Source organism: Lissotriton helveticus, chromosome 3_1 (genome assembly GCF_964261635.1).
Source record: "Lissotriton helveticus chromosome 3_1, aLisHel1.1, whole genome shotgun sequence".
Taxonomy (NCBI): domain Eukaryota; kingdom Metazoa; phylum Chordata; class Amphibia; order Caudata; family Salamandridae; genus Lissotriton; species Lissotriton helveticus.
In genome coordinates, this window is record NC_136061.1 from 589,056,133 (window position 1) to 589,082,554 (window position 26,422).

At 48.3% G+C, this 26,422-nt stretch overlaps 1 protein-coding gene across 1 annotated transcript in view; it reads left to right on the forward strand.

The window, feature by feature from the left end:
- UNC80 (unc-80 subunit of NALCN channel complex) overlaps nt 1-26,422 on the forward strand; it is a 2,761,828-nt gene that overhangs the window by 2,037,777 nt on the left and 697,629 nt on the right. The window contains exon 49 of the mRNA XM_078680564.1: nt 17,965-18,183. Coding sequence (XP_078536690.1) covers nt 17,965-18,183 — 219 coding nt within the window. The remainder of the gene's footprint in view (nt 1-17,964; nt 18,184-26,422) is intronic.

The window sequence follows — 26,422 nt, forward strand, 5'->3', positions numbered from 1 at the left end:
GTTTGCAAATGGTTGAAAAGGTTTGGATATGGATGGGACACAGATGGAAGGACAGAATGAATGGTGAAAGAATTAATAGATGACAAAATGTAAATGATAAATGGGGAGGGTTGTGATAACTTACTTTGCTTTCTTGGTGCCATAAGAGCTGTAGTTCAGAGTGGGAGGTATTTAAATTGTCTGGCTACTCACTTGCCTATGTGTTACTATTCTGTATTCTATGTGTGCTCATGTGTGAGATGTATACATCATGCATATGACATTTTGCTTGACATCCAACTGCTACTTGAATGCAAAGCCCCCATAAGCAAAGTCAGGTTTCATATTTTAAGTTCCACTTAATGAAACACCCATAATGTGTTCCCTATAGTGGGTTCATCACAGCAATCCTCCCTTTAGTTCACTTATGCATGGTGCTTTACAACTTATAATTTATTTATTTATTTATTAAGAAGTTTGTGAGATTGGGTTCTCAGCACTTGCGGTAATAAAGATTAAGTACCATTCAAGAATAGATGTGGAGCACAAGCTGAGGATGGCAGTAGCAAAAATCCACCCACAGATTGATAGTCTAAATGTGGCTAAACATCGGCACAGCCGTCACATTCATGTTGGTGGTGTTTTTATTATTCTATGTCCTGTGTAAAACAAAGCATCCTAGTAAAAAGAATTTGCGCACATTTTATCTTGGAAAATTATGTTTTGGGCTGTGTAATACGCCTGTCATTTCACCACTCACACTCACAAACCTGCAGTTTACTTAATACTCTTATTGTGTTGAACAGTATTCGCCGGATATGGCCTGTAATATGCGCGTGGCAGTCGATCATGTAGTGTACCAGATTCCAGAAATTTCTGTCAGGTGGTGGGGGGCCCAACATCTAAAAAAATTCATCTGGGGGGGCTCAACCTAAAAAAGTTTGAAGACCTCTGGCCTAGAAGATACTGCAAATGCCATCTCTGGGTTAAAAATTGCTAAGGCACCGGGACCTGATAAGATACCAGGGGATTTATATAAATCAGAACCTGAGATTTGGGCATTCTATTTTAATCTACATGCCAATGCTATAGCATGAGGGGGAGAGATACCTGATTCTTGGAGGGCGGCAGAGATTGTTACAATATTTAAGAAGGGTAACGCTTGCGAGTCCTCTAACTATAGGCCAATTAGCCTAGTTGATAACGCCCAGAAGATCTTTGCGAGGCAAATACTCGATAAGTTGTTACACTGGGTCTTAGGACTACCTTTGATCTTATCCCCCGTTCTAACCTATGGCTCACCTTAAATAGGATGGGAGTTCCTGGAGGAACCTGGTCCATCTCATGTCCAAACTGCATAGTAATAATTTTGCTCAGGTGCGATATGGGCATGCAGGAGAGCTAACTGAACGCATTTCAAAACAGCGGGTGTGCACCAAGGGTGTGCCCTTGCTCCTACGCTCTTTACCCTCTATATAAATGAAGTGTCTGACATCCTGAAGGACTGCAGAAATGATTCCCTACACAGAACAGAAGTAAGGTACCGATCCTTTTGTTTGCCGACAACTCCCTTCTCATCTCCAGGACTCCAATGGGACTCCAGCTCATTGTTGAGAAATTCACGGATTTCTGTGTGTCAAGGGGTCTGGAGCTCAATGCTAGTAAAACCGAGTTGATGGTGTTTGGGAAGGGAGTGGCTAAAAACATACCGGTACGTGCTGAAAAGGAAACACTGGAAAGGGTGAAGAGTTTTGATTATTTAGGAGTCAAGGTAATGGAGAGCCTGAAGTGGAATGATCAGCTCAGGAAAAGTATGCTAGTACTTGAGCATAGAGCAAATGCTATTAGTAGACTACATAGACAAACTAGCTCTCGTGCTGTTTTGCCAGCTATAGAGCTTTATCGTGGCAAGGCACAAGGGGCTGCTCTATATGGAGCTGAAATATGGGGATGTGCTGATGTTTCCCCACTTCCTGCCGTAGAAAATAGATATGTTAGACAGCTTGTTTCTGTTCCCAACAGCACACCTCTATTTTCCCTGTTCTTTGACTTAGGACTCAAAAGCATTGCAGATCTAGCTGCTCTAAGACCACTTGTTTATTGGATTTGGCTTTGGGTCACCCCTGTGTTAAGGGAATTTAGAGATTATTTCATGCAAGTGCTCCCTATTAGGGGTGCCACGTCAATATTCTGGGCTAAACATGTTTCCAATTAGCTCATTAAACTGGGCCTAACAAGATTTTGGACAAACCCGGAAAATATGAGTGAAATTGATCTTAACATTATGAAATCTAGCGTCTGGGTTTATATCCAAGACAATTATATTAATAACCAGAAAATTGGCACACTGACGATTAAGTAAGTAAGATTTATTGTACAGTTAATAAAAACTCACAATATAAAACATACAAATGTATAAAATGCTATCATAATTACAGTTAAGATACAAGCGGCTGCTTGTTGAGGTCGTAAAAGTCACAAGGAGTTTTGTTCGAAACCATAGGGGTTAGGGAAGCGAGGTGCCCAAGGGGCTTGGCTCAGCATTAAGTTGGCTGGTGCTTAGTGTGATCTAGGTGTCAGGGTCGTAAGCCTTCTGGCCACTATGTCAAAGAATGTAGTTAGTCTACAGTTTAACTGAGTCTCCTCAGGGTTAAAACACAGCATCACAGCCTGCCTGCAGCTTGTTACGCCGTTCTGGTTCCATAGGGCCCGGAGTAGGGATCGTCTTATATCCATTAGTTTTGAACAGATGCAGATTATATGGGTAAGATCCTCTTTTCCTAATAGGCAGAGACGGCAGCTGCTTGCTGTGCTTCCCCTTCTCCAAGGTGCCAGGTGCGGTAGTATAGGTATAATACCAAGGCGCATGTTTAAAAAATTGTTTTTTGTTGATTGGATGTGGCCCGTTTTTAGATATTCTTGTGGTTTTAGGGCACTATAGTCTTTTAACAAGGCCCATCGTGGGCCCTCTTGGTCAGGGTGGCTTTATCCTCTATAGATGAGATCAACTTGATTACTTTCGTTACCACTTTTTTGAACATGTTAAGATCTGTTGATGTCTCCCAGAGGTTTGTTAGATTCAGGATTTCTAATGAGTCTTGAAGGTATTTCTTTGCGGGAGAGTTGCCTCTGGTAGATAGTTCTCCCCAAAGATGGGCTTTTGGGATCCGTGGTCGGCATCTCTGATTTTCCGCCACATTTTAATATATGCCCCCCTCCTCTCCACTGTTTGTTTCAGGAGCCCGAATTCAAGACGAATTTGAGCGGGCAAAGTGTAGGGGGGGTAGTTGGAATATTGCCCTGTATGCGTGACTGATGGTGTTGTCGAATGACGTGGCGTCTTTTTCTTGCAGGGATTCACTGCCGTAAGTAAGCATGGGTTGCAGTCGTGCTCTTATCACCTGCAAAAGGGGGCCGAATGACCGGTCTGGAAGAATTTTCTTCAGGGGTTTAGTTGCCTGGTAGAAAGTCGTGCCCTTCCGATGGATGGCCTCTAGTTGGGGCCTGAAAGAGCCTCTGCTGTCTATAAGGACGCCTAGGGATTTATAGGTTGCTAACTGTTCTAGTCTCTGACCATCCAGGAATCAAGCGAGTTTCCTTTTTTTGTTGTAGTTCATTGACATAACTTTTGTTGTGTTTAAGTTGATGTTTAATGAGTTATTTATGGAGAATATGCTGGTTGTATCCAGAAGGTTTTGAAGACCAATAGGGGACCGGCTGATAAGGACCAGGTTATCGGCATATAGGAGGTTTGAGAGTGTGATGTTGCCTAATCGCGGGGCATGGGATTTGATTTTCTCTAGTTCCCCCGGGAGGTCAGCCAGAAAGAGGTTGAACAGCATTGGGGCTAGGACACAGCCTTGTTTCAAGCCTTTGGTGGTACTGATTTGCCTTGAGATGTGTGTTCCGGAGCCCAACTTGATCCTGACCCAGGTGTTTGTATGTAGCATGATCAACTGCTGTAGGAGCGGTCTTGGTATGCCCCATCTTTCCAGCTTCTGCCATAGTTTGCTCCTGTCTACATGATCAAATGTGGCGCTATAGTCAATGAAACATAGGTATAGTGAGCTCTTGATGGATTTTGCTGCGTCTGTCAAAAGGGTTAGCGCCATGATGTTGGTCGCTGTGCCCTGACCTCTTCGGAATCCGGTCTGGGTTGCTGGGATGATGTGGTTTTTGTTTGCCCAAGATGTTAAATCCTCCAGAACGAGGGCCGCATAATACTTTGCCTCTATGTCAACTAGTGCTATTAGTCGGTAGCTGCTTGGGGTATTCCTTTCACCCTTTTTGTAAATCGGGCTTATTATGGAGCCTCTCCAGGTTTTTGGGCATATTTCTGAGTCCCTTATTTCCTAGAAGACTGGTGCCATGATGTTACTCCAAAAGCGGGCATCTTGTTTGTATATTATTGACGGGATCCCGTTAGGGCCCGCGGCACCCTCACGTTTGCCCTTGATAATTTATGTTATGATCCTAGCTGCTATGTCCGGATATGTATTATTTTCTCAGTTTGTGATTGGTGCGAGGCTTGTTGTTGCTTCCTCATTCAGTGTACCGATGTGGTGTGGGGATGATTTCCTTGCATGGACGTTTATCAGTTCCTTGTTGTTTGTGCCAGATTTGTCAGGGGCCTGATCCAGACTAGATTTCTGGGCTTTGCCTCTGGGCGAGCTCCCCACCAGGCTTTCAGTGTTGAAATTATCTGATCGGTAATTTGCCCAGACTTCTTCTGAGATGTTTGAGTTGATGCCCTTATGATCTGGGCGTTGGAGGGAATGAATTTGTTTCCAAAATCTAGAGCTGTTCTTTCCTTTAGAGTCGTGTAGGATTTTTGCCCAGAGGTTGTCGTTCAACTGCCTTTTCCTTTCCCATATTTTTTTCTTTAGCTGTGCTTTTAGGGTGCGCAGCGTCTTTTGCTGGCCTTCGTTTTTTGGGTCTTTACGGAGCTGTCTCAATGTCTGGTTTATTCCTCTTTTTAAGGTTTTTATCTCTGGTGTTGTTATGTTGCCGACTGTGTTCCGTGATGTTTTCCCTTTGACGATCTTTTGTTCTTTGGCATGTTTCGCCCCGAGTTCCGCTGTAAATTCACCCCAGGCATCAAGTGGCCTTTTATCGGCGCTAGATGTCAGGTGCATGATTGATGTAGCACTAGTTGATAGTTCCACAGCTCCGTCTATCTTGCACCTTATTCGCCTATAATTTGAGGTGTACTCTGTACAGATGATTGTTCTTTCCGCCACCAGATTCCTGCAGGACATGCTCAGTTCCTCTTCTAGCGGCAGATGGTCACTTTGGCCACTATCTCCTACTTTGAATGAGCTGATCTTTCCAAACAATGGTAGGGTCGCGAGAGCAAAGTCGTGGTAAGAGGAGGTGGTTGAAGACAGATATGTTGTAACTGGTGGGGTGTCCTCTGCAAATTAACCGTTAATAACTCTCAAGTTTAACTGCTCAAGATCGCTCAATAGCTGGTTTGAGGTATTGTGAGTTTGTTTGATAAGGGAGTTGCTTGGTTCGGGATCTCCCATGCAAGATCCATTATCTTTGTCATCTCGTCCACTGGTTTCTTACGAAAAGATGTAGGTTTAAATCGCCAGCTACAAGTATGTTATCCATTTCCCTTTCCGCCATAATTCTTGCCAATTCACTGACGAGTTCCCTTGCCGCCGGTTGTCTGTGCTTTGGGTGTATATATGTGTTAATGAGAAATAATGTTTGGGTAGTCTGATTAATTGTGGTTGTTATAGCTAGTGCCTGAGCCGCACTAGGGGGAGTCATTTTTATTACGATTTCTTCCATTGCTCCAATAGTTGATATTGAGGCGAATGATGCCAGGCCTCCTGAGCAGTGGCCGTAGTTGGAGCCTCTAGTTGCCGGATGGATTAAGGTTGTGTAGTCTTGTAGTGAGATCTCCTGTTCTTCCCAAGTTTCTGGTAATAAGATCAAATCGAAGGATTTTAAGTAAGTTAATATTTCAGGGGCCTCTAATTTGTCTGAGAGGCCATTGATATTCCAGGTACAGATCTTGATTTTACAGTTGGCAGCAGTAATGAAGGTTGGTGCTATTACTCTGTGTCAATTGGTCTCTCTTGTGGATATTGTCCGCCGTATTGTTATTCTGTTTGTTGTGAATTGATGTGGTGTGAGGTGTTGTGAGTGCGTTCGGTTGCTGTCAGCTCCTGGCGAGTGGCAACGTGCACCTTTCAATATTGACTTGTTTGTTTGAAGACGTTCTTGGGCCCTTTCCCCAAGGAGCGGGGTTGGATAGGCTGGACTTTTTCCAGCTTCGAGTTTTATTCCCCACTTTGAGAAACGAAGTGATTCCCCCATTATTGCGTTTGCAATATCGATTGTTTTCCAGGTGGTCTTTGTTGTTTCATGGCCTTGTTGGTCCGAGGCGGGGAGAAATTCAATTCCAAGCAAGTCTTTTGTATTGATGTTTTTTAGTTTATCGATGGAGTTGAGGAGTCTTAAGATATTACCCCTGTTTAGGGTGTCCACTCGTCCTCTGGATATGAATTCTGGAATAAAGAGAATTATGACAGGCTCTTTTTCCCCAGGGGATAAACGTTCTTGGTATATGAGTTGCTCGCTTTGCATTTCCTCCTGTACTTATTGAAGTATGGTTGCTTCGACGTGATATGGTGTGCTCTCTCCCTTGGTATGTTCCTTGGTCTGTGCACAAGCTATCTCTCTAGTGCCTGTTTCCCTAGGGTTCCTTTGGGTGACGTGGGTAGTGAGCTCGGGTCTGTTGCAGACGCATATTTTGGGGGAAACAGCACTTATAGGGTTTGTGTTGGCTGTTCCAATCTCCTCTGGGGGCTGAATTACAGCCTCCGTAACAGGTTGTAGTGTGGCTTCCGAGGGGTTACATGTAGAAGGATAGTTTTTTCTTTGTCCTTTGTTTTCAGGGTCAGGTTGGTTAATGGGTGGTAGATTATTGATTTGACAATTGGGCTTTGGCTCTGTCAGTTTGCTCAAGATCCTGTTATGCGTCAATGTGTTTGCGTTCGAAGAGTGTTTGTATACGGATGGTGATTTAATGTATTCTATTCCTGGCTGCGTGTTGCTCCATGGTGTGGTTTGAAGATTCTCGTCCGTGCAGTCTGCACCTGCCGACTTTCGATTCCTACTCTTTCTTTTTTGTTTACAGTGTGCACGCGCGTTCGCTGGACTGACTGAATTCCCCCTTTCTTTGATTGAGGTATTCTGGGGAGGCTCTTCTAGCGAAGCTTTTAATGTGCATGGTTGATGCCCTTGTATGACGATTACTTGATCGTCGTTGCTGGTTCTTAGTGGGCTTTTGTTGGGGATTGATCTATTCAGCATAGCCTCTGTTGTAGGTGGTGATGTGATGTTTAGCTTTAAATCGCCCAAGAGATTTCCCAGCATCGTGGGTAGCATAGATAGTTTATCAATTATTGGTGAGCAGACACAGTTTATTCTTTCTGTTTGTATTAGTTTTACTGTCTCCTGTCCTCTTTTTATGAGGCCATTGAGATCTGTGAGTTTTCTTTCTATCCCCACGGTAGCCTCTGCCACGGTTTGAAGGACTGTTAGCTGTAGGTCTAGCTTGTCAGATTGGTACTGAAGGGCTGTTGACGACAGCTGAATTGTAGTGAGTAGAGTTGCCCAAAATGATCCTGTGGGACTTCTGCTCCCCTCTATTGGCTGATGCGAGCTCTCTTTACTGAAGCTGTTTGGGGATGACTTAGAATTGTATGATGCCACTAGGTCGTTCCATTCTTGAGATGCCAAGAAGGTCATGTCCCTATCCGAAAAGTTTGGATCCCTGCATTCTTTGCTAGGTAGGGGATTTTCAGGATCATTTTTTGCATCCTGTGTGTCGGCTAACAAGGTGTCCCGTTGGGGGTTTGTTTCTACGTATGTGTTATTGGTGAATATGTGTGGTTTAGAGCTCACTTTGTTTATTTATAGCTTGTGGCTGCTGGCTGGGTATGGGGGTATGAGTAAGGGATGATTGGCATCTTGAGGAGTTGGTAGTGTGGTGCTCTGGAGGAACCTCGGGCTCATGGGCATGTGTGCTCTGTATGCCCGTTTCAGGCACCGATCGCGTTAAGTTTAAGGCCTGGTCGACTGCCCTTGTTGGTAAAGTAAGTTGGCTGATATCATCCTCTGCTGTTGCAGGTCTTCTAGGTACTTGTGCTCGGTCCGAGTCCACCCCTACGGTGCTTCTTGTATGGGCCGAAGTCTCCAATGGGGTCTTTGATGTATGTATCTTTGCAACTGTGTAGGGCCGTGCCTGAGGAAACGTGCAATTTGCTCCGGCGGGGCGCAGTGGAGACTGTAGGCCAATAATGAGGTTGTTAGTAGAGTATATGGCTTTGCCTGGGTCTTTTAAGAAAGTAAATTTGGTTTAAATTATTGGTTGGAAGTAACTTTTTGTTTTCCTTGTAGGCTGACCCTCTATGCTGATTAGTTTTTGGGAATTTTTCCTTTTTTCATTCCTATGTGTTTGTTTTTGCGCTGACACGTTGCCTAGCTGTGATAATGTTTCTGAGCTTTGGGCTTTGCCTATTACCGTGCTTTCATCAGTGCTGTTGTCGGTTTCTCCCAGGTTGCTTTTTCGTGCGATGGTGTTGTCGCATACATTTTTGTTATTAGTGCTTGCATGATTTTTATCAGTGATCTCCAGGATTGTGGCCATTTAGTTTCTTTTCCGTTTGGATGGTAGCCTTGTTGGGGCTTTTCTTTCTCTTCCCGATCTCATATTGTTCTGCTTGTCCCTTCTGCTGTGTCGCCGGTGTCTCCCCCAATGACTACCCGGCTGACCCGGAGGGAAAAAAGGGTGTAACTGAGCCTTGGATCAAGTTGTGCTGGTCTGGTCTAGTCTGGATTGGTCGCAGTGGCAACAGCACAGGGACTCTATCCCTGTCGTTTCCCTTCCCTTCCCGCTTGCCTGGAGACCAGCTCACCTGCTCGCCTCCTTGGAACGGGGGGCTTGAGTGTGTTTTGAGGTTGGAGTCATAGACTGGTTAGTAAGTGACACCTAGCCCACTCGTGGGTTGTTTCTGAGACCAGTCGTCTCCTTCCGCTCGGCGTCCTTTAGCCGTGGTTCTGCTCCTGCCGCTCCGGATTTTCCAAGGCCAAGGTGATGCTCACTCCTTTTAGCTCACCTCGCAACTTAGAGGCGATGGGGCAAAAAGCAGGAGCAGGAGCCGGCCAGGGGCAAGGCTGGGGGCTCTACCGCTCTACCGCCGGTTTGCTCTGCTCCTCTTCCTCTCTGTTGCTTCTCCTGGGGAGACTGGGGACTACGAGGTCTTCCTGGGTACGGCTGCTGGAGCGGGGGGGGGGGGCTGTAGCAGGAGCGCGAGCGAGGTTGAGCCACTGCGGCTCTACCGCTCTACCGCTAGTTTGCTCTAACCCTCTGCCCTTTGCCCTCTGCCCTCTGACCCTCTGGTGGTTGCAGGCCGAGTGGGAGTGGATACAGTAGATGCATGCAGTAGATGCTGTGGAACAGTGGGGGTAACAGTGGGTGTCGCTGCCGCTTGTACCAACGCTTGCAGCTCGCGGCTCCCCCCCCTCGCCACTTCCGCGGCACTGCTGCTCTCTTGCGGCCCCTCCCAGGACTCAGGTCACAGGTCGCAGGTTGCAGCTCGCTCCACTGCCACCTCGCGGCTCGCGGCGCTCCACTGCCGCTGCTGCTTACCGCCGTCTACTGTGCCTTCACAAGGTAGCGAGAAGGGGGGTGGAATACCGGCTGAGTTCGCCACAGCCCCCGCGGTTCGTTGCTTCCCGGTGCCCTCGGTGGCGGTGAACGCTCCTCTCTCCTCTCCTCTCCTCCTCTCGCCACTCTCCACTCTCCTCACCGCGGCTCAGAGTCCTCTGACGAGTAGATCTTTAGATATTAAACCTTTTTCCCATTTTGAGGAATGTGTAGATTTTGCTTCCTCTCCCCTAGCCAAAAGCCTTTAAATTCGCTTTAGATTTGTTACTTTACCTTTGAGATCTCTAATTAATAAATGGCACAAGGTCTCTAGTTTTAGTATCTGTCCAGCGTGTGGCCTGGGAGATGAGAACGAGTCATATGTACTATTTTTCTGCCCTCATTACCTCGGCCCAAGCAGGAAATGGATAATTTCCTTGTGTAAAAATTTTAAGGTGAACAAATATTTACTGGCTCTTAGAATTCTAAAAAGCGATACTACTCCTGTTATTGTTATTGCTACGAGCACATTTTTACAGGCAGTCTGGTATAAAAACAGTAGATTGCTAAATTTGATTTCTAGTGTTTAGATTAATACTTTTTTTCAATTATTGTCTGATCTAAATTATTTCAAATGTATGTATTCTATGTATTTTATGTATTAGTAGAGAGGTACATTTTATAATTTTATATGTTTTAAAGTGTCTTGCACTATTTGCACATAGCCATAACTTCTGTTTTTCTGTGCCATAACTTCTGTTTTTCTGTGCTAATAATAACAGAAGAGAGAGAACCTTGATAAGCCACTATTTGCTGCAAAAAACAGGGATATTGAACTGTGCTGGAAGATATTTTTAATATGCACTCTGATATATTTATTGGAATGTTATATGTTTGTATACTTTGATGGTACTTGGCTACCGTATAAAGTTACTACTACTACTACTGAACCATTAGTCGTAGTTAAGAGAAGATTTTTGTGTAATTGACTTTTGAAGCTTCTTGATCTCATTAAACAGAGACGTCTTAGAACTAAGGTCCTGATTAGTTTGACAGTCACCCATTGCCTTTGGCATTCTGTTCTCTGCTGAAAACTGGCCCTTTTTTACATGGTCACTCCCACATTTTGCTCACTGGTACTGATGTTGTGAATTGGTAGTGCACTGGGTCCCTGCTAACCTGGTGCCAGTGCCAGTGTCAGTGCTCGTTCCACTAAAACTAAGCAAATGTTCAATTGTAACCCAATTGGCAAGGATTTGAACACCCCTGTAAGTCCCTAGTAAATGGAACCCCTGAAACCCACAGTATGGGTACTAAAGAGGGTCCCTAAGGGCTGCAGCATGTGTTATGCCACCCAAAGGGTCCCACACACAAGCTGCATGCAGACTGTCATTGCATGATGCGTGAAATGATGCAAGCCATTCTGAAAACAAGACATTGCCCACTCCTTGTGCATGTCCTATATGTAAGTCACCCCTAAAGCAGGCCTCAAATCCCTAAGGCATGGTGCATTATATCACATGTGTGGGCGGGCACAACTGCATAAACAAATGTGCCCCTGTGATGTATAGCTCCATTGCTAGACATTGCAAGTCATCAGAAAGCCATTTTATAGGCATGTACTCAGCACTAGTCATTACTAGTTACCCAGCTATATAATGGCTTCACTGAAAATACTGATGTTTGGTATCAAATATCTCATCTTAATAAATCTGTACTGGTGCCAGTATCGGATTTATTATGACATGCACCCAGAGGGCACCTAAGAAGGGCCCCCTGAAACCGTACTAGTCACATAGTATGCTGGCTGTCTGGCATCTTCCAGCCTACCACCACAGACGAGGTTCTGACCCCCAGCAATGGTGAGCTACACTCTCAGAGGTGAGAAACAATGCTTGCTCCGGCAGAAGGTGTTCACACCTCCAGCAGGATAGCTAGTGTTTTAGCACATCAAGGCCAGAGGCTTCAAAGTCTCGGTTACCTTTGATATGCAACAACGACTTCCCCTCAGACATGGGGAATCCTACCGCTACCCTTAGGGCCTATTTGGTACCAGAGCACAGGAGAAATTAGATAGTCAGAAAGTGTGTCCAATTTTCAGGATAGTAGGACCGCTAAGGTGTGCCACCTGAAGTGGACAGTCAAAGAAGGGTTTCACCATCTTGGTTTTAGTGAAACTAGGAACTTTCTGTCAGGGTTATGCCCACTCCTCACAGAAAGTGGTTATATACTGCCCTATACTTCCCTAAATGCTCCTAAATTAAATATTTAGGGTTCCCCTCAACATCAGACCGACAGATTTGTCTAGCAGAGAACAGAAGAAGGAGAAAGAAGAGCCGTCATCGTGAAAACTGAGGAACTACACTGAACTTGGCACAATATCCTATCTGGCTGCTGGTACCTCAAAAATTGCAAAGACCCGACTCATCTAAAAGCTGCACAACCTCCTCAACAATGGGAGGACTATCCAATAACTTGCCAACCATCTAGCAGCTCCCTTGGGGTAGAGGAACCACTCCCCTGCATCTGGAGGCACCATCCGCACTTGTCCAGTACATTGTTTTGCTCGCCATCAGGCCCACCAAGGGAACATCACACCAGGAAGAGGTTTCCATGGTGCTAGGAGGTCAACCTCATCTCTCCACCGAGTTTCGTGATGCTAGAGCCTCAAGGTGACCCCCCCTGCACCAATACCCTGGGTACTGGAGCATTTACAGCAACCAGAGTTTGTTAGTTCGCAAAGGGGACCTTATCGGCAAGGGATTTTAGGACCCACAAGGCTCATACTGAGAGTGACCCTGCTGTTGTGTATTCTTCCCCTTGTACAACTGCAGTTTTTTTTATAATAAGGGGACTAAACCCTTCCTTTAGGCACAATCTCATTGCCCAGTGTCTATTAGGAAACTGTATGGTGCATTGTTTAATAGTGCACTGACTGTTGGATCTTTCTCTGATCAGCCTAAGGTGAACAGTAGGGGGGGTGTGTTTTTGGGTGCCTATTCTGCTTTGGGCATCGATTCCCACATTTCCCACTTTGTTGTCTCGGGTAGCCCTACAGCTTCTTTCTTGGCATTGGATCTCGGGACACTGGGGCCCTTTCCCTCACCCCGCTAGTTGTATCATTGTCCAGGAAAGCTATGGATCTCCCTCTCATTCTAGCTTGCCCGCCTGAACCGGTGGTAGTGCATGTTCTTCCTGCCGCTGGGTTCAATGGGCTCAATGCGATGGGCTGGGTGTCGAACATCAGGTAGCCTGTGCACTGGACTAGGGCACACTGTTTGCTTGGACCTGTGGGCCTTTTAGGCTCTTATGCCTGGACCTAACAGTTCGTTGTTCCGTAGGGGACCCTTTATTTCCCTCAATTGGTGGGTGCGAGGAGAACAGGCATACGGGAGAGCACCTCCATACCTGCATGTGGCAGGGGAGGTGCGCAAGCCTTGCTTGCTGTCTGTGAGATAGGATTATCGGTCTGGGCCTCCTCAAAGATGACCCATAGCTCAAGTAGTGCCTCTCTTCTGTCCTCCTTCTGTCCTGCGTATTTTGTCGGTATGTGTGCTCTTATGTGTCCGAATGTTCCATCCTTTGGCTAGGGAAACATATGCCTTAGTGTGTGTGTGCCATTGGTGGCAACATTTGTTAAGTTTGTTAGCCTTTGTGGAGAACCTAGTTTGCATGTGTTTTAGTGGTGATTCCATGACGAGTTTGATACATTTTAGGGGACCAATGAGCCCTAGCTTCTCTTATTTTGGGAATCTTTTTTCTCTTTGCTCTAACTGCTGGGAAAATCCAAATCATTTTCCCTAATGTCTGAATCGCACTATGTATCACACCCAGGAGCCAAGCTTACCATCTGTGTCATGTCCAGTGGTCCAAGCGAACAATACCTCTTGCTTCTTTCAGATACCAACAGTGTTAAGAAACTGGTTGCACTGAGAAAACCCTTTTAGACAAAAAAATAAGATTGAGGTGCCAGGTACCAGCTCTGATTCACACCCAGGGCCTAAGCATAACTTCTGTGTCACGCCTAGCGTTCCTAGCTGTGAGGCCTCAACCCCAGCATCACACGCAGGGGAGAAGCATACCATCTGTGTCATGCCCAGCGGTCTAAGGAACAACCAATACTCACCTTGCTGATTATCACATAAAATAGATAATATGCCAAATTTCTGTCAGTGGGAGGGTGCTCAGGTTAAATGTTTGCGCTTCTTCCTAGTATGCCATGCACAAAATGTGGGGACTAAGGATCAGATGTGATCTGTTACTTAAAGAAGACAGCTTCAGGATGGACCCGCAAATTCAACAGAACTTCCAATCAATTGCAGTGTCTGCTCACCTTTCTTGATGCGCAGATGTGAATCCGTCCGGGTGCGAACTGTACCCCTTGCGCACGCCATCAGGTGGCTACATTTGGCTTCGTGTGACATCGTTGGCGTCAGGTATGATGTCGCAGTTCCCTATATAGGCACCACCTAGGTGCGCGGATGTCAGCTCTTTTCTTTCCACGGGTAGGAGTCTGGCTTAGTATATCTTGCACACTTATCTAAGTGATGCACCTTGCGCTAATCCAGGCAACCCTTATGGTGATTTTAGTGGTTTTTGATAACCATAGACAGCTCCAAAATTGTTAGCTGTGGAGAGCAGCCTTAGGCTTATCTTGAAGGAATGTTAAGCAGCTTGTTTTACAAGTGTAATCTTGTAGTGTAGATTAAATGAAAAAGAACCACACAGTGTTTCATACTTCTATTTATTACACAACACTCACACATTGGTATATCCGGAGCTATCAACACAATACACAACAATATTTCAAATGCAATGAGGTAAGTAGCACAAAATACAGTGGTCTCCAAGGGCGACCAAACCATATAGTAAGAAAGTGGAATTCGACCTGCAAAAGAGGACAGGACTCAGGCCAGAAGACCCAGAGGAGCCGGAGACACAAGGAACCACCCAAGGTGAGTACCCAGGATCCCCACAGAGGCTCTGTGCAGAGTAGGAACGTAGCTGCGTGACTAATGTTATGTTATGTTATGTTATTTCCATTTTTAAAGCGCGCAGCTGCCCCAGCAAAGGGGCGTCCCGGCGCTGTATCAGGAGAAGAGACACAACTCAGACAGGGCAAGAGAAGAAATCAAACGAAGAAACCCTAAGATCCAGTGGGAAAGATGAAAGTCTTAACAGCTCTCCGAAATGCCAGTAAGTCATCCATGGCGCGGATATGGGCAGGAAGAGAGTTCCACAGTTTGGGTGCCAGTACTCTAAAAGAGCGACCACCTGCTCTGCTTCTCTTAAAACGTGGAACAACGGCTAAATTTTGCCCAAAGGACCTCAACTGCCGATGAGGAACATAAGGAGAAATGATGTGCTCCAATATCTGAGGCGAAGATTGTTTCAAAATTTTAAAAGATAGACATAAAGTCTTGAATTCGATCCTCTGAAACAGGGGTAACCAATGAAGCTTACGAATAGTTTCTTTGGCCGAGCAAAATCTAGGAAGGCCTGGCAGCCGCGTTCTGAACGTGCTGCAATCTGGTAATTTCCGCCAGGTTAGCTCCGAGCAAAAGTGAGCTCGCATAATCGAGTCTAGATAGTATGGCAGCCTGAATTATCAGCTGTCGGGTGGGGGCGTCAAAAAATGTCAACATCGGCCTTAGACCGCGTAAAATCCCAAAGCAGGTGGCTGCTACTTTTTTTGTATGGATGGAAAAGCTAAGGGAGGGATCAAGCCACACCCCCAGATTTTTCACCTCAGCTGCCGGAGTGGGGGTAGGGCCTAGTTCTGACGGCCACCATTTGTCGCCCCAAAGATTGCTGTGCTTGCCCACAGTCAAAACCTCTGTCTTTTTAGCGTTAAGCTGTAAACAATTGGCCGTCAATGGAGAAGTTGCGATTTCAGTTTTACAAAAGAACGACCCTTCCCAGGGGACACAGAAGAATTCTCGTGAAGGACGGAAGGTTGCATAGCCACCCATCCATGGATGTCCCGGGAACCAGGTTACCTACACCATGGAAGCCAGGTGCACAAAGGTGTAGAGATGTCAGCAACCTTTGTAGATGACAATGGAAGACTTGGAAGGAAAGTGAAGATGTCTGATGGAATTCAAGGGTGGGTTCTGGAAGTTAAGAACCTGTAAGCAGAGGGAAAAAGTCTATGCCACTCAGGAGTGACCAGGAAGCATGGAAGAGCAGTGCCCATCATTATTGGACGGTACAGAAGACTCGAGGATGACATTGTTGCTGCAGCTGTGGGGACCAGGCGATGCTGAAGAAGATCAAGAGCCATGACCCAGCTGTCTAACGTTGAATGCCAGTAACTAGGTGTTCGGTGTCTGGCGGGAGATCCAACAAGCCTTGGTAGCCGCAACTGGTGTGGAGAACATAAATGATCAACGTTGGAACCAGCAAGCTCCAAGGGACTCAACAGCAGGAGAATCAGAGCAGGTCCTGTGCAATCAGGGGAGCCCACCAAAGCAGAAAAAAAAATTTCCAAGAGGCCCCATGGATTGAAGGTACAGGAGTTGCAAGAGGAACTCTGGCAGCTAACCATAGGTTGACGCTGATCTTCAAGGGATGAGGTGCTGGAGGCTGGAGCTTCATGTAGCCCGATGATCTCTGGAGTACAAAGCCAACAAGCCGTTGCAATGGGAAGTCAATGCAATGCACAGGGGTTTGGTCCCAGTGGCTCTGACGAAGGACACTGTCCTCCCAATTGCAGGGAAGACAAGTCAGGCCACTGGAGAGCCACAGAACCATCACCTGTGTTGCTGAGCCTCTGGAAGTCTGTAAGAGTACAAGATCAGCAGACTGGTCAGATTCCTTGCGATGCCTGCAGATGCAGGGGAGTGACTCCTTCACTCCAAGGGCAATTTCTGTGGATGTCCTTGATGCCCACAGGTCTTATGGAGAACCTGAGTGAAGCACAGACCCAGATGAGGTAGAAGACTTGAAGAACAGCGGGACCAGGAGCAGCAAGAGTCTTACTTGATGCAGTGTTGTTTCCAGTCGGAGTCCAATGAAGTCCAAGTGTCGAGGCGGTCGAAGAGTGTCTTGGTTTCAGAGGGGAGTCTTGTTCCACAACAAATCTGAGGACACACCCACAGGGAAGTCCTTTAATAACCAAAGGAGAGGGTTGGAATGACTCGGGGGTCCCTCCTAGAGGAGGGACTACACAGAGGAGAGGATACTCCCCTGTCCTTTGTCCTGTTTTGTGCCAGAGCAGGAACCAAGGGTTCCTGAACTGGCTCAAACCACAGTATGCATGGAGGGCACCAAATGTGCACTTCAATGCAGTCTGGTGGCGCTGGAAAACGCTCAAACCCCAGCCCAATACACAAATTCCTGTCTGGGAGTTGGTCACACCTCCCTGTGACAGGAAACCCCTGCTAAAGCTTGGCTTAGCAGCAGGAGGAATAAACAGTGTCTGTGGTCAGCGGTAGCGGTAGCGCTAGTTTGCTGGCAGATCCTGAAAGGCTGTTACTAGGAGTACAGGGGACTCCTCCAAGGTATTCCCCAGTACATGGGATCATACCTCCAACACCAGAATCGGTGTTGGGAATTAGTGTCGGGATATGATTCCAACATGTTTTTTAACAAACAAGACCAGGTTTGGTTCACCCATTTTATAGTTAATCATTTCATAATGACTGATGTCCACTATATATCTTAAAATGGCTGATTGCACTTACAAAGCCTGGAGAGTTGACTCCAGGGTTTGTAGGGGTGTCCTGCTCATGCAGGGGCACCCTTACACTTATAACCAAGCACCCTGCCCTCAGTACTGACTAGCCTTCATTAGGGGTGACTGATAGGTTTAAGTGTGGTGACAGAAACATATCTGTCGTGAGAGGTGCAAGCACCAACTCACACAGGCTGTTATGGCAGGCCTGTGGTCAGAGTTGTCTTGGACTTCCATGGGTGGCACAATACATGCTGCAGCCCATGGGAGACCCCTGGTGTACCTATGCCCTGGTTACCTCAGTCCGATATACTAAGGACTTATAAGGGTACACCAGTAGCCAATTGTGGAGGTACAAAAGTAATTACTAAAGAAAGTAATTACTAAAGCCATTTTGGGAGATAAAGCACAGATGCTGGGGTCCTGATTAGCAGGATCCCAGCACACTTTAGTCAAAACACACTGACACCAGGCAAAAAGTAGAGGTAACCATGAAATCAGATCCTACTTTCATACAGGTTGTGCTTTAGATCTGATCATATTGATCATGTTTGTATATGGCTTGGTTATTTTAAATGGTTGATGTTAATGAACCAGCATAGCCTGCCTGGTTGACTGCATTTTTCTTAATTTTAACCCCTAGGGATAACCTCCACCTTTTGGAAGAAGGCCAGGGGCTGCCTCGGGAGGAGCTCGACGAAAGAATAGCACGAGAGGAGTTCAGAAGGCCTCGTGAGTCCCTCCTAAACATATGTACTGAGTTCTACAAACACTGTGGCCCGCGTCTGAAAATTCTTCAGAATCTTTGTGGAGAGCCCAGGGTTACATCATTGGAACTCCTTGACGTAAAGTCGCATATGAGGTACCGGTGATTAAAAAAACTGTGTCTATTTGCCAATTAAATGTTTGTAAAAAGTACACTTGTACACAGAAGGGCAAGCTAAGAATGTACTCTGGTCAAGGTGAAGTGTGAAGAAGCTTTATGAAGGAAAAACAAAATGACAGACAGTCTACAGGAATCGAAGCCCGCATTGTGTTATAAAGTGGTAGATTTTCATTCCCGTTCGCAGTTTAAAGACCATGTTGTGGTGATGGGGTCAGGGCCTTGACACTTGTGGCATTGGGGTCAAATGACTGGAAAGACACTCTGGGATCGGGTTGCCGGGAAGACCTCGAGCGACCTTCACCGGGGTTTATTATACCCTCGGGGCGTGCCCGCCCTGAGGGGTGAAGTGGATGCATGGATGGTGATACATTGTATGGTAGAGCCCGCCTGGCTCTCTACATCCCTCCTTCATTTCAGTCTGCTTCATCACCAGTTCTTGGTCTTCAGGGGGAGGTACACACAAAGTCCCGTAACTTGTGGCTTGGGCCAGGGTTTGGCCGAAGGTTGTATCTTTGGCTTCGGCCCTTTGGTGATTGAGTGTCCCCAGCCGGGGACACCTCTTCTTGCGCTCCGCAGGTCGGGGAAATGTCGGCCAATGCGCCCGGCAACGGCAATGGATCTTGGTTTCTCCTCTGGTCTTCGACCGACATTGGATCATCAGATCCTCTCACCGATGACGAGGCTGTTGGAGACAGACCGGCTTGTCGTGGCCCGACCTCTTCTTCCTCGCCCTGGTCATCTGTTCCTCCCCTTGCTGGTTTAAAGCATGACACATTTCGCGTGACTCTTTGTTCGCCTTTCTTGACGGTCACCATGGTTCCTTTGATCCTTTCAACGGTCCACAAGTCTGGTTCATAGGGGGTCCTATACTTCCATCCGGGGTGTCGGTCATGGACCACTACGGTGTCACCTTCCTGTAGATTTGATGACTTCGCACGTCTGGCCGCACTGGCCTTCTGGTTAGTTACATCTCTTCTGGACTGAATGGCATCCCCATCTCGCTCAGGTGGTGTCCACGTGCTTGCGGACGGGATGATGTCCCTGGGGGCCCTTTTGAACAGTAAATGGGCCGGGGCACACTTGGTTGTGCTGTGGGGCGTTTGTCGGTAGGCTCCCAGGAACCGGTCTAGAGCTGATTCCGGATCTTCTCCTTGACTCACGGCAATCCTCAGGGCTCTATTAATGGTCCTCATAAGTCTCTCCACCTCTCCATTGGCCTGCGGCCACGAGGGGGTGATTTTCCGATGCTTGATTTGGAGGGCGTCCAAGTAGGCTTGGAAGTCTCGGCCTTGAAAGGGAGGACCGTTGTCCGTTTTAATTTCCACCGGCAATCCCATGGTCGCGAAGATCTTGTCTAGATTCCGTTTAACATGGGGAAAAGCCGTGGAGGGGATCACCTCCACCACCGGGAACTTGGAGAAAGAGTCCACTAGAACCAGGGTATGGCGACCATCCGGGAAACTCCCGAAGTCCATGCTTAGGTTGGTCCAGGGCAGCGTCGGGGAGGGCTCCGTTATAACGGGGGCCGGGGCGGGGTCTCCACCGGTGATTAGACACGCGTGGCAGGCCCTCACCATCTCTTCTACTTTGAGGTCCATCGCCGGGAACCAGACTCGGCATCGCAGCCTGGCCTTTGTTTTGGCCATTCCCTGATGCCCAACGTGAGCGAGGGACAGAATCCTGGGATGAAGGTTTTCCGGTATCACAATTAGATGCCCTCGTAGAACCACATCTTCATCCCCGATGCTCAGTTCATTTTTGATCTGCCATATCTGCTGGCGGGCATGACTGACTTCCGGCCTGAGCCCATGTATTCCATCCAGGAAATGTGCCCATTGGTTTCCCCTGAGTGCGTGCTTGACTCGGCATAGTGTTTCGTCTCTTTCCGTTGCTTCCCCAATTTCTTTCAGAGTCATTGTCTCTGGACACGCGTTTTCTGAGATCAAGCGCACAAAAGCGTCTGCATCTTGACTTTCCTCAAGTCTAGTGGCTGGTTTGGTGCAGTCCGGGTGTCTTGACAGATAGTCCGCCGGGTTGTTGACCCCCGGGCGGAAGATGACTTTGAAGTTATAGCCCTGTAGCTGGACGGCCCACCTTTCGATCCTTGGAGGGGCCAGCCTCGCTGATCCTGCAAAGAGGGGCACAAGGGGCTTGTGGTCCGTTATCACCCGGAATTCCTGACCGCATAGGTACAAGTGAAAATTTTGACACGCCCATTTGATGGCCAGGGCTTCTCTTTCGATCTGTGCATAGCGGGTCTCGGTGTCCGATAGAGCCTTGCTGGCGTACGCCACCGGTTTCCAGACATCAGCTCCGTATTCTTGAAGGAGCACCGCTCCCAGGCCCACCGGGCTCGCGTCGACCACTAGTTCAGTCTTCCTCTTTGGCTGGAAATATGCCATCACAGTGGTGTCCAGGAGGCTGTTCTTGATAGCTTGGAATGCCACGTTCGCCGCCACGGTCCAGTCCCACTTTTGATCATGGCGGGTGAGTAGCCTCAGTGGCTCGGCCAGGTCTGCAAGGTTGGGGATGAACCTCCCGCAATACGTTGCCATCCCGAGGAAACTCCTGACTTCTGTGGGGTTTTGCGGGGTGCTGGCAGCCCGGATGGCTTCGGCCTTCCGGGGGTCAACCTTCAGGCCTTCTCGGGTGAAGATGTAGCCGAAGAAGTCCACCGAGTCCTGGTAGAAAGCACATTTGGATTTGTGGAGTGTCAGGCCTTGTTCTGATAGCCTTTTGAGGGTCGCTCTCAGGTGTACGTGGTGTTCTTCAAGCGATCCAGAGTACACTAGGATGTCATCACTCAAGTTGATGACCCCACTCAGTCCGGATAGCACCTCTCTGATCGCATTCTGAAATACTTCGGCTGCCGAGGACACTCCGAAGCTTAGTCGTTTATACCTCCTTAGCCCGACGTGTGTGGAGAAGGTTGTAATGTAGCGGCTGTCTGGCTCAAGCTCCAGCTGGTGGTAACCTGCGTTTAAATCGAGTTTGGAGAACCATTTGGCACCGTTGAGGTCCGCTATGATGTCATCCATGGTAGGGGTGATATGCCTTTCCCTCCTCACCGCTACATTTGGCAGACGCATGTCCACACACAGACGTATCGCTCCAGGTTGCTTGGGCTTGGGCGCCACGACGAGTGGAGAGACCCACGGTGTGGGCCCGGTCACCTTCTCGATTACACCGAGTTCTTCAAGCTTCCTCAGCTCCTCCTCCACCTGCGGCCGCAGGTTGAACGGAACACGCCGGTGCCTTAGGGCTGTCGGTCGCACAGACTTGTCTATGTGTAGTTTGAACTTCTTGTTCTTGAGTTTCCCTAGTCCTCGGAACAGTTCTGGAAACTCCTCCATCAAGAACTCTGCATGTGATTGGTGCACCTGATTAGCGAAAAAAACTAATCCCAGGTCCTCGGCGGTGTGGCAGCTTAGTAGCGTGCCTTTCCTTCCTTCCGTGATGTGGAATTTAGCTACCGTGGAGTATTCCCCTTGTCTGATTGTTGTCGTGATCACTCCACGCAGCGGCATGGGCTCCGTTCCTCCATAAGTGTATATTCTTGCTTGGGACGGTACCAGTTCGGGCCTCGGCATCATTTGGTTGTACTGCTCCGAGTCCATAACATTTACGGATGCCCCCGTGTCTATGAGTGCTTGTACTGTCGTGCCATCCACCTTGACTGAACACATCGGTGGGGGTCTTCTCCTCGTGGATGCTGCGGATGCTCTGCCCACGTATGAGACGACGTAGACTTCATCGTCTTCATCATCCTCGTACCACTGAGGCCGTTCTTGAGCAAGGCTGTCTGGTGGCGGGTTGGCATCTTCTTCAAGTGACATATGATGCACTCTCCTCTGTATGTTTCTCGGCCTTGACCCTGCTGGCCTGTATTTTCCGCCTCGGCATACCTTTGCGAAGTGGTTCATCCTGCCGCATTTGGAGCACGTGCGCCCTTTTGCTGCACACGCTGCGGTGGCGGAGTGGGCCTCCCCACAGTACCCGCACAGATTCCTTGTCGTAGGCACCTGATGCGGACGACTCGCCGCAGGTTTCCGGTGGATTGCTTCCACTCTCTCCGTTTTGATCTGCACTGGTTTAGTTTGTGCGGGGGTAGCTACCGGGGTGTATAGCGCCGCCTCCATCTCTTCAGCCCTCACATCTGACAGCTCATGCGACCTTGCGAGGATCAGGATCTCATCGAGCGAAATCCCTGGTTGGCGCAGGATTAGTTTCCTGAGCAGCTTAGAACGGCACCCCACAATGATTTGATCCCGAATTTCCTCACGCGGGTCTGTGAACGGGCAGGTGTTCGCCAGCCGGCGTAGCCGTGCGTAGAACATGTCTACCGACTCGGAGCCTGTTTGCCACGCCCGTTTGAATTTAAACTTTTCGAAATCATTGTTTAGCTGGGGGTCAAAGTGTTTGTTTAGCGCGGCCACCGCGGCCTCGTAGTCGCCGTCACCTCCTGTGTTGGGGAGCGTCTCAAAAAGCTCGTCTATCTCTGCTCCGCCGTATAGGATCAAAAGGGACCTCTTGACCTCGCCATCTGTCTCCCTGGTGCCCTTGAAATAATGATTCAGCCTGCGAACCCACGCCTTCCATCTCACTGCCGCAGTGGCCGGGTCAGACGCTTCACTGAACGGCGGCAACGGCGCTGCTCCTGCATGGGTATGATGGGTATGATGGCCAGTCTGCGGGCCAGGTGTTGCGGCTGGGGCATGTGCTGGAATAGGACCTGCTTGGACAGGTGGTGTAGGCTGTGCAGCCTGTGCTGGTGCCTCATCCTGCAACGCTGGGGCTCCCTCGTTCTGGGACATGGTGCGTCCTTTAATTATTTCCAATTATGTATTTACTTATTTATTTAATTATTTTTTTTTTCCTTTAAAACCAGTATGCCGATAGGAGCTTTATTTGTAAATAGCGACACCCATTGGGGCTCAGTGTGCACCTTGTGAGGGAGTTGACAAAACAATCGCGCTCCTCGCGCCTTTCCTCAGACAAGATCACTTGTAGATGGTGGCGCGTGCAGTACCACTGGCAGCCACTGGGGGCCGCCACGCGCACGATCACGCTCTTCGCACTCTCCGCGCTGGGCACAGGGCAGCTGACAGGAAGAGAGACTCCAGAGGAGAGCGTTGCCTGAGGGAGGGGCTCAGGAGACTGTTGAGCGTCGCCTGACGCACTTAACACATGAGGCGGGAGAGCGTCGCCTGAGGGAGAGACTCCTGAGAGAGCTTGGCAAGCGTCGTCTGGAGCGAGGTGCGCATGAGGCGGGAGAGCGTCGCCTGACGCAATAACAGGTGCGAGGTGACCCAGAGGCGGGTCGGAGGCGTGACGCGGAGCCTCACCGACCTCAGCAGCCGGCTTCTCAGTCCGGCGTATGCCTCGACACAGGCAGCCGTCGCCCGGACAACCGAAAAGGTAAACAAGAGGCGCTCGCAGGGGGGGCAATGATGGCGCACTCACCCTGGGCGCTCCGCGGTCCCGGCTCTGCCAGCTGAAAGCGCTTCCGACGGGAAGGCGCGTGGGCAGGCCGCGGACCGGAGCAGAGCGGGAGCGGGCACCGTGAAGAGACGCCACTCCAAGTCGTATCCAGCACGCGCAGGGCAGTCCGGCCTCGTCGCCAATGTGGTGATGGGGTCAGGGCCTTGACACTTGTGGCATTGGGGTCAAATGACTGGAAAGACACTCTGGGATCGGGTTGCCGGGAAGACCTCGAGCGACCTTCACCGGGGTTTATTATACCCTCGGGGCGTGCCCGCCCTGAGGGGTGAAGTGGATGCATGGATGGTGATACATTGTATGGTAGAGCCCGCCTGGCTCTCTACACATGTGAGTAAGTTCCCAGGATAGAAGGAATGGTTCCATGACGTTGTAAACGTACAGACACCTCTGACATTCAGCTGAGTACGTAGTTGTCTTTTGATCCATAATACATGTCAACTATGTATACTACAAATTGTCAAGCTTAACGCAAAGGTTTGAAACTAGGAAACGGAATCCAATGCCAGATTCAGAATTTCCCTGTGTCTCTCTTCCATAAACATCTATTTCTGGTTTGCTTTTTCAAGCTGTTGGACCCCCTGAAGTAATTTCTACGCTTACATCCCACATTTCAAAAGTCTTAAGTTATTTCTAAAATATCATTTATTTGTCACGTCTTGATTTTGTTGAAAGAAGCAAAAATTAAAGGGATCAATCTTATGTGAGAGTGCGCTTAATTTTCTTTATTTTTGGGCCCTGTGTTTGAAGGCCCACTTGAATTTCTGCAACACACAGTAGTTGTGACTGGTGGCGATCGGTGAGTAGCTCAAAAACCAGTGCACAGCATGCCATGATTTTAGGCCTGAAATGATAGCTGGAGTATATTCACATTTATTGTATATTTTGGTGCTTTTTAAATAAATATTTTGCGGGGAAATCCATATTAACTAACGTGTAAATTCTCTGGTTGCTAAGACTCGATTTAGACAATACCGTTTAAATCATTTGGTTGGTTCTGTGTTAGTATTCAATGTGCAAATAATGTATATCTGATGGAGACTTCCATCCGCAGATTCCTTATCTTACTCTTTTCCATAGGTGAGCGACTGGATTTTGAATTTTTTGGTGAGCAGTACCTCCATGTGCCTGTAGGTAGCGTAGTTCAGTTCCACGTGCCGTCAGAGGTGTAATCTGCGCCAGAAGTGTTGTGGGCGGTGCCAATAGAGGTGTCAACCCAGAATGCTGACGTCAGTTTTTCTCTTTTCACTCCAATCAGCACAGATCTGGAAAACAGCTACACCAAGACTTTTTTGCCTGACCTTTTTTTAAACTTTTTGTTGACAATTTTTCAAGACTTAGACTACTTGTGTTTTAGGATGTCAGCTAGGAAAGCTGATTTCATTCCGTGTGGCACCTGTCATCGACAGATGTCAGCGACAGACCTTTATTTGACGTACCTCTGGTGCTTGGAGCACGATCACGATGCCAAGACCTGCATTGACTGCCGTACAATGCACCCCAAGGCCTTGATGGAGTGGTCCCTCAAGCTTCTTGCCACTCGGCGTCACAATGCTCAAGATCTCAGCTGAAAGGAAGGTCCTGAGATCAGTCGTGGAACTACTCCAGGCACTTGTTGTTTGCAGTCAAGGTCGTCAGGGAAATTGGGTAAGTCTCACAGGCACAATAAGTGCAAGAAGTCAAAGAGATCTTTCACTTCACCACGTAAGTTGAAGCCATCTGATGGGATTAGGAAGCGTCGGCATTTGAGGTGTAGCTTCATGGTGAAGCCTTGGCTGTCTCCACACCTCCCAGAATATGCAGAAACCGGAGCAACCCCGCCAAGTTATTTGAATTTTATGAGGCCATCCACCTCATATTTGGGTGGCTTATCCCCGCTGGAATACCTTCAGGACCCTATGCTCTGGAGGGGCCCCTACTTTTCATCAGCAGGCAGATTCGCACCGGGCATCAGTTGGTACCCATGGATCTCGAGCAGTGCCATTCTGGCCACCTTGGCATTTCTCAAAGCCTGCTCCTGAGCTGGTGCCCCCGGTGCCGCTGACGCACTTCGAGGGATCCATCCCTTTTGTCATACCGAACACCTCCATAACAGATCAGTGCCTTATTCATATGACAGGCCTGGATTGGGAGATAAATGGGAGAGGTCTGGGGACTCTTACAAATACCACTTAGAAGATACCCACAACAACTGGTATGAGGATCTGGCAAATGCTAGTGGACTGGACACCTCCCCATACACTGGTCTAGTCTCTCCCCCTACTGGAGGAGGGTGTTTCGTGAGCATTGGTGGTGTGGAGAGCGACTGATATTCTAAACCTTACGTTGCCCTCAGTGACAGTCAAGATTACATTTTTGATAGAGGTGCTTCAGCCAAGAGTTGCGCCACTGAACTGTTACTCCCATTCAATGAAGCCCTTACTGATGTCCTACTCGGGCCTAGTACAAGCGCTGCACAGGAGCTCCCGTCTATAGGACAATCAGGCACGGCCATTGCCTCCCCTCAGGGGACCCGCGTTTCCTCATCCTCCTTCCACCCTGGAGAGCTAGGTGGCCCAGGCCTCCTCATCCAAAGTTACCCCGGTGCATTCCCTTTCACTCCATCGCACATGGTATCCAATAGGCTGTATACCTCAGGAAGAGGATTTTCTCTTCCACCAGTCTGAAATTGCAGTTGGTGAACACCTCGTACCTCATGAGACTTGTCTGGGTAATG